Consider the following 8,028-nt stretch of genomic DNA (forward strand, 5'->3'; position numbering starts at 1 on the left):
GTATATCCACAAGCAAGCTAGTGGAGAAAACACAGCATTCCTCTTTGGATAACAATCCACTAATGTGTAAATGTGTAAATTATAGTATAAACAGCTTTTTGCTTCTGCATAATAACGGCACCCTGCAGGTCTCGCAAAACAACAACAAATGCTCTCGTATTTGCATACATGGAGGCAATCCAGCGTGCATAGTGGGGAAAAGGATTTCACCCATGCAAGCTGTTCTCACTTAACTGTAATCCTGCCCCCCCCATCACACTTTGCTCCTTCCTTCCCCCATCATTACTGTTGGCATTGTTATATTCTGATGAAACAGGATACCAGTTGCGTAGACGCACACAAAATGGATGTTAACATTAATTTTGGGATGTTTTTAACCAGCACCAGTTCTTCTCTAGAAGAGAATTGCCTCACAAATAAATATGGTAGTTGAATTTTCTCATCCATTCAGCTGAGTAAACTTCAGTTTCATATATATTCCTCAGTGTCTTTCCCAGGAGAAATAACAGCTTGTACAGAATAAGGGGTGGTGCAGATTTTGTTGGGCCTGGAACACAGGGGAAGGGGTTAATTGTTAGCATGTGAGCTCCAAATCTTGGGGTTCCTTTTCTTCATCTCAGCTGAGTTCCTCAGAAAGTCTTCCTGCGTCTTTGCAGCAGCAGTCCAGCCCTCTCTTGGTGAATTAGCCACCTCACCCATCCAGTTCTAAAGTCTTTATTATTTACATTACAAGTTGCACAACACCACTGGTCTGCATATAAAATAAGAAACAGAACTATATCTCTGCTCCGTTCAGCTATCCGGTCAGAGAGACAGACTCGGATATTCTGTCAGACACACTGACTGCCCTGATAAAGACACCTGTTGCAGGGGAGAATTCTTGTTGCTAAGCAGATGTGAAGGATGTGCTTCAAGGCCATGCTTCAAGGCTCGTTTCAACTTTTATTTTGGCAACGCACTATCATTTAATGCCCTGTTGGCATGCCATGGTTCCAGTCCAGATCGCCAGCTGCCCCACAGCAGCTGTGTAAACAACAACACACATTTAAAGCACATTCACGCTGCTTTAGCAGTCATGGTTTCCCCCAGGGAATTTTGGTGACTGTGCTTTACCCCCGAGAGAGCGCTCTGCCTCACAGCACCTTTTTACAAACTACAGTTGCCAGGATTCTGTGGGGGAAGTCCAAATGTACCGTATATGTGACCAAACAAACCCAGGCATGTTAAATGCATTTTGGCATGTAACCTAAGAATAGGAAGCCCCTTTCAGCCAAGGGCCCATATTCCCTCACGGGCAAAATTTCAGGGGGTCATACATGTTAGTCGCTAACCAAGTCAAAGTTAGTCGCTAACCAAGATGTTATTTGGTGGTTGTAAGGATTATTTAGAGAGTTAATTTGAAGCACTTTAAACACTCTCCACATACGATCCATGAGTTTTTGCTTCACATGTTGAGTTTTCTCCAGTCACATCTGTGATCGGGGAAAAGATGTTGACGATCGCTAGTATGATCAAGGGTGTGGGTTTTTAAAAAAACAAAAATAAAATAAAAATTCTGCATCATCTTTTAATTAATATCTCTGCCTCAGCAAGATTCTGCCGTAATGTAACACATTAACTTCGGTGGACACACAAGCCAAACAAAATTCAGTGTATTTTCAACTCCAATTTAGAGCTCAGGGGCTACCTTTTTTAAAAGCATGTCCACATTTTGTTCAGGGCTGCATTCCCTTTGAGCGTTATGAGTTTTATACCATGTGCCATTCCTCCCTGTAGCTTTGTCTAAGAGCAACAAGCCAGTCCACACCATCATCCTGAATCCACATGTCCACCTCGTGGGGGATGATGCTGCCTGCATTGCATACATACGGCTGACTCAGTACATGGATGGGAGTGGGATGCCCAAGACAATGCAGTCGGAAGAGACGCGGGTCTGGCACCGCCGCGATGGGAAATGGCAGAATGTTCACTTCCACCGTTCAGGATCACCAACAGTACCTATCAAGTGAGTAAAGCATTCTCATATTCAGTTTGTCGCCTGTCCATCCGTTTAAGAGCTCTTTTCTTTGGCCCCAGTTATTTCTCTTCCACATTCCTATCAACTAGGTGTCTCTCAAAGGGAGTCTAGAGCATTTGATATGTCCAGGCCAAGCAAGCTGCTGACTGCTACTTCCATTTCATATCTACCTCAGTATGCACCAAATCAGCTTTCGAAACCATTGCTTAGAATTTGCAGCGATGAATCCGCACAAATTCAAGTGCAGAATGAAGCTCACTCAGCTGCTGTACATGTTTCTATTATTTAATTTTGGCTGGGTAGTGGCCACAAATTCTCCCTTTATTGAGTCAACAAAATGAATCAAAAGCTGCAGCTCCCATCTGCTCTACAGCGTCTGCCTACATGATTACTGTTGGAGCCCTTCAGACCAAACAGATTTCCCTAGCCCCATAAGATTGGAGCCTGTTACTGAATTCTTCTTTTTGCCTGTTTTTGCAGTATTTATTTAGAACAAGTATTATTTTACCAGGGTTTTATGTTTTATCTGCATTTTTATTACACTTTTCTATTGTTTTTAGGTCTTTAGGTTTTATCTTTGTATAGGGCTTAGAGATTTTTAGAGTTGTTTAGAAATTCTCCTAATTAATTACTTTTGCTCAGGATCAGTATATTATCTGCACTCTGGAAACAACAAGATGCATTGACCAAGATAGCAGCAGAGTGTTCAGGCTTTCGGCACACCTTAAATACAGTATAGGCAATTCCCCATTCCCACAAGTCAAAGGGATGGCCAGGTATGGTTTAGGAGGACTCACCAGGGTGCTCCCAATTTTTGTGTATGTGCACATGGGCCCAAAGCGGAACCCCTGCATAAATGGGGCATCGCCTGAAATTGCAAAGTGGAAACTTGAGTTGTAATTCACAATAGCATATTACGAACGAAGCTTTGCTTATATCTTTGTCTCGATCAAATCATTATCATGTTGATTTATTTGAATGAGGGTGGATGTAATAGAGCAGCTTGAGAAAGTTTTGGGCTTTGTTATTAATATAAATCGGGGGTGGGGAGCCTGTGGCCCCTCCAGATGTGGTTGGATTCCTAGCCCCCTCCTCTCTGACCACTGGCCATTCTGTCTGGAGCTGATGGGGAGCTGTCATCAAAGCATGCCTGGAGGGCTACAGGTTTCCTGTACCTGGTATCAGTTGTCCCTGACCCAAAAATAACTCCACGCATATGTGCATCCTTTCCCCACCTCAGCTTTTTGTCTGAATCCACCTGCAGCTATCATTGAACAAGTCTCTACAAGGGATAAAGAAAAAAGTATGCATGGATAATTTGCACCTGTTTCAACCACATAACACCAGTCTTGAAAGACCTACATTGGCTCCCAGTACATTTCCGAGCACAATTTAAACCCCTAAACGGCCTCGGTCCAGTATACCTGAAGGAGCGTCTCCACCCCCATCATTCTACCCAGACACTGAGGTCCAGCACCAAGGGCCTTCTGGCGGTTCCCTCATTGCGAGAAGCCAAGTTACAGGGAACCAGGCAGAGGGTCTTCTCGGTGGTGGCACCCGCCCTGTAGAATGCCCTCCCACCAGAGGTTAAAGAGAACAACAACTACCAGACTTTTAGAAGACATCTGAAGGCAGCCCTGTTTAGGGAAGCTTTTGATGTTTGCTGGATTACTGTATTTTAATATTTTGTTGGAAGCCGCCCAGAGTGGCTGGGGAAGCCCAGCCAGATGGGCGAGGTATAAATAATAAATTATTATTACTAATTAAACATTGAAATGTTACAGTAGTTTGAATATGAAAATAGTGGTGTGTGAAATTTGATTTCTCTCTGTGTGTACATATATAAATACACACAAACAGTTCATTTGGAAATTATGACTTAGCCCCAATAGTAATATTTCAGCAATTAATGTTAGTCTCTCTCTCTCTCTCTCTCTCTCTCTCTCTCTCTCTCTCTCTCTCTCTCTCTCTCTCTCTCTCTCTTCCTCCCATCATTCCTCTCGACCCTCCTAGCTAAATGTCTGCAGTGCCACGTTCTGTCCTCCGCACTCTGCACTTGGTTGGCTACCATCTTGGCCACTCCATTGCCCTCTTCATGCATGTTCTTCGAGTGCATGAAGCTGTGAAGTTTCTACATGTGATACATTTACGATGCATCATTTTGTTGTATATTCCATTGGCACTTTTTGTTTACACTTCAGTGAAGGGAATGGATGTTCCATGCAAACTGAGAATGGGAAAAAGACGACACGGGAGAAAAGAGGGAGGGCAAGTGAAATGCTAGAGAATATACAGAGTATACTTCTCATGTCAGAAGATAATATCTTCATGTGCAAACTAAGGGAATGAAGGTTTTTTTAAAAAAAAATCAGTTATCTATGTTTTAATTTTCGCTACTTCTGTTTTCTGGCTTGTTTGTTCTTAAAGGCAATGTGCATTGCTTTGGTCATAGTAGAAATAATTCCTACTAACAGCACCTTTGTTATTGTAGGACATATGAGTAGAAATACTGGTTTAGACCAAAGCATTTCTGTAGGCTTTTCTTTCTGGGAGTCATCTTTGTTATGAGTCACTGTAGGTAAACTGGGGGGAAATGGCGTAATTTTCTGGCTTGACCTCGCTAGAAGTATCTGTCACTGTTCTTATCGGGTCAGAAATGTCATTTTATTTTTAACAATTTCTTTAGCTTTGTAGTTGTAACTGCAGGGAAAGAGGAGATATTTTGGAGTATTTTTTTTCTCATTTGTTCAGAGCCAAGCAGTGAGCACATTAATATGAGATGGGTTTTGGTGGTTAAAAGGGTAAACTAAAACTTTTTAAGAGCATTTTATGGATGTACAGTACATTTATTAAAGCAAGTTGTAGAGGATTTTTTAAACTGATGCTCTAGTCAATATACTCTAGGACAATTAGGCCTTAAAAGCTTAGTATCAGGAGATTACTTGTCTTAATTTTCTTTGTAACAGTTTATTAACTGATAAAAAGGAAACTACTAAGAAAATATCTCTTTTCTAATAAAACTGTTACACTTTTGCCATAATAATTTTATCTGTTTTCTCATGGCTCATCAACATCCTTGAACAGTGTGGAATAAAATACTTATTGCAGCTTTATTAACTATTTCCCCCTGTTGCTGCATATATACATGCAAAGTAAGCAGGAAATAAATTCAGTGTCTGTTTAGAACAGATTGCTCAGTTGCTATTTGATTGCTTCTGTTGTGTAGATGTGAAATTATATTCCTGCAAGCGTTGCTCCTCTTCTTTAAAAGTTAACAATAAAAATAGGGTTTTTTCCCTTTTGAAAAAAAATACTTTTGTTTGTTTCTTCTCTCTTTGGTTAACATTGGGGCTACTGGTTTTCTGTAATGGTGTGTAGCGCATGATACTTTGATCAATGTTCTTTTTTGTAAGTTAAATTTACAACTTGCAGCAGCTTGAAATTTTTAAAGCAGACAAAAAAAAGAGCTCCCAATTTGTATAACTTTCATTTCTCTGTATTGATTACTAATCAAAAGTGGATCTTATTCCTTACATCTTGATGTTGTTCTAGTATACATATATATGTTAGAGAAATTTAAGCTTCTCTGGTGATGATTCTTATACAACCCACAGAAATGTTTATAACAAGCATCTACAGTAAATGTCTTGAGCCATATTAACCCGCAAATGGGATCTGTGAAAAGGCACAGTGGCCTCGTGCGTTTTGTTTTTTTTAAAAAATTTTTTTTATCAATTTCTTCTTTTGTGAAGCGGCTTTAGGTGGTATACGTGTATTTACATTTAACAAAATTAGGTGTAGAATGTTTTTCTTTTCTTTCTTTCTCTATCTCTTTTTTTACACTTTTTACCATAGCATGTGGTGTTGCCATATTACTCTAGGTCAGGTCTGTCTTCCACACTGAGATGTGAGGGGGGTGGGGGGGTGGGGGGATTGTGTGAGTTAGTTCTCTGCACTCCAACTGAATTACACACCTAACCCTTTGTCATTTTCAAAACACTGCAGTTTACCATGCGACACCATGTATATATATATATGTATATATTTCTTGCCATAATGGTAAAGAGCTGACTGATATATTTAAGAATTAATAAATTTGTGATTTCTGCTGACATTTGGCTCTCATTGTTTTCATTTGAGAATGTGACGCTTGATTCTGATGTTCAGGCTGTGAGGACGACTCCTGATGTAGGCAAATTGCGCGCGCACACACACACACACACACACACACACACGTGCAAAGAGGGAAATAATGTTGACAGGCTCTGAGGAATCCCAAGTTTTGCGGAAGCAGATTTTAAGTAGGCATTGAAAAGAGTACAACAGGGACACCTTCCTGGTGTCTCTAGGCAGGGAGTACCGAAGTGTAGCAGCTTCCATGCTAAAAGGTAGATTTCTTCCAATGCAGAAGGAGTATTACATGGCACCTGTAGCAGTGCCAGTTCTGCAGATCGAAGCAGTCAAGTGGGCATATATGAAATGAGATGTTAGAAGAAGCAGGTTCCACCCACCCCTCCAATCCTCTCTATATGCACACTGAACTTAATGGGAATTATTTCTAAACAGGCATTAAGGAAAACATAAAACGGTTCTGTTAATTGGGAGAGGGTTAGGAGTTGGAGAGGGAAGAGGATCAATATCATATATGGTTGTGGAAAAACATCCCCCCCATACACATTGTGTCCGTTTAAGATAGCTGCAACTATCCTGCGTTTCTGTGCTTGGCTAAAACTTTCAGTTTGCTGCCATCTGGCGGTTGCTTGTTTGCTATTCCAAGGGTTTGGTTTTGGGGAGCATCCAAGTAGATCTTAGGGCCTCTTCCATATCTGTGTTTTTCCCCCCAGGAGGACGTTCCATCTTAGCTGATGGAATATGAGTTTATTTTGCAGTCATTACCATGAGTTAAGGCAGTACTTTCAGGAGCCGCCATGACTGCGAAAATTGTTGGAAACCGTTCCCGTATAACTCTGGTTGACGTTGGAGATTTATTCACTGAACACCTCACCCCCACCCCCGTCAACGTGAACTTGCAGCTTTCCGTGAAGGAGGAAGGTTGTATGTTTCAAAGCAGTTTAATACATTATTAAAAACAACAAAACAACAACAACAACAACAACAACAACAACAACAACAACTCATCCTGAAGTCCAGAGAAATGAAAAGAAAAAAGGTGGTAACAGTAATGCTTGATTGTTGTATTTTAATATTCTGTTGGAAGCCTCCCAGAGTGGCTGGGGAAACCCAGCCAGATGGGCGGGGTAAAATATATTATTATTATTATTATTATTATTATTATTATTATTATTATTATTTGTCTCATCCCACTCTTCAATTCCTACAGTAGTGTGACTGGATTATAGACTCTCTTGGAACACATTTAACTTTTAAAATAAGTTCAGCATTCATGCTTCTTGGGAAATCATAACTTTATAAAGACAATGCCTCTTCCCCAGTCACACCACCATCTCTCAGGGTACCTTACAAGGAGGCTGTGATGCTTTTTTCTATTTTTGGTTTCTAATTAATAACAGCAATGCATGTGTTGTCAGGGGGGTGATACCCGCAATCACTTGTTATTATTGCTGTTTGTAGCAAGTGCATAGTTGCCTAAAATGTGGAATTCCTCCCATCCCTCCTCCATGGTCTCCCCCGCCTTGCAAAGAAGAATATTGTGCACCAAATTAAGGCCAGTATGTTCAGAACTGAACCAGAGGGATATCTACTTAACCAAATGTGCCAGAGATCTTAGAAGATCAGCATTGCAACCTCCAAAATGCAAAATAATACACATGCATTGTTTGTTTGTTTGCTTGCTTGTTTTGTTTGTCTGTTTGTTGAATTTCTATCCTGCCCTTCTTCCTGCAAACAGTCCAGGGCAGATTAAAACAATGACAATTAAAAACATCTCAGAACAGTTACAGTCAAAACTATTCCAATAGCAAATACAATTTAAACCATTCTAAAAGCAGTACTTACCATGAATGCTTGCAATGCTGTTGTGCCTCGTTGGC

General features: G+C 40.6%; 1 protein-coding gene across 7 annotated transcripts in view; it reads left to right on the forward strand.

Annotated features, from left to right (window-relative positions):
• Nucleotides 1-6,129, forward strand: part of CAMK2D (calcium/calmodulin dependent protein kinase II delta) — a 145,810-nt gene extending 139,681 nt beyond the window's left edge. For 5 of the 7 annotated variants that reach the window (XM_088660425.1, XM_088660424.1, XM_060278554.2 and 2 more), the window contains one exon: nucleotides 1,777-2,009. In XM_088660425.1, the coding sequence (XP_088516551.1) occupies nucleotides 1,777-2,009 (233 nt within the window). Of the gene's footprint in view, nucleotides 1-1,776; nucleotides 2,010-4,030 lie in introns of those variants that run through there. The other 2 variants (XM_088660423.1, XM_035113116.3) reach the window with 1 other exon arrangement.
• Nucleotides 6,130-8,028: the final 1,899 nt, after the last annotated feature.

The sequence above is a fragment of the Zootoca vivipara genome, chromosome Z1 (genome assembly GCF_965207765.1).
Source record: "Zootoca vivipara chromosome Z1, rZooViv2.hap1.1, whole genome shotgun sequence".
In the NCBI taxonomy this organism is placed as follows: Eukaryota; Metazoa; Chordata; class Lepidosauria; order Squamata; family Lacertidae; genus Zootoca; species Zootoca vivipara.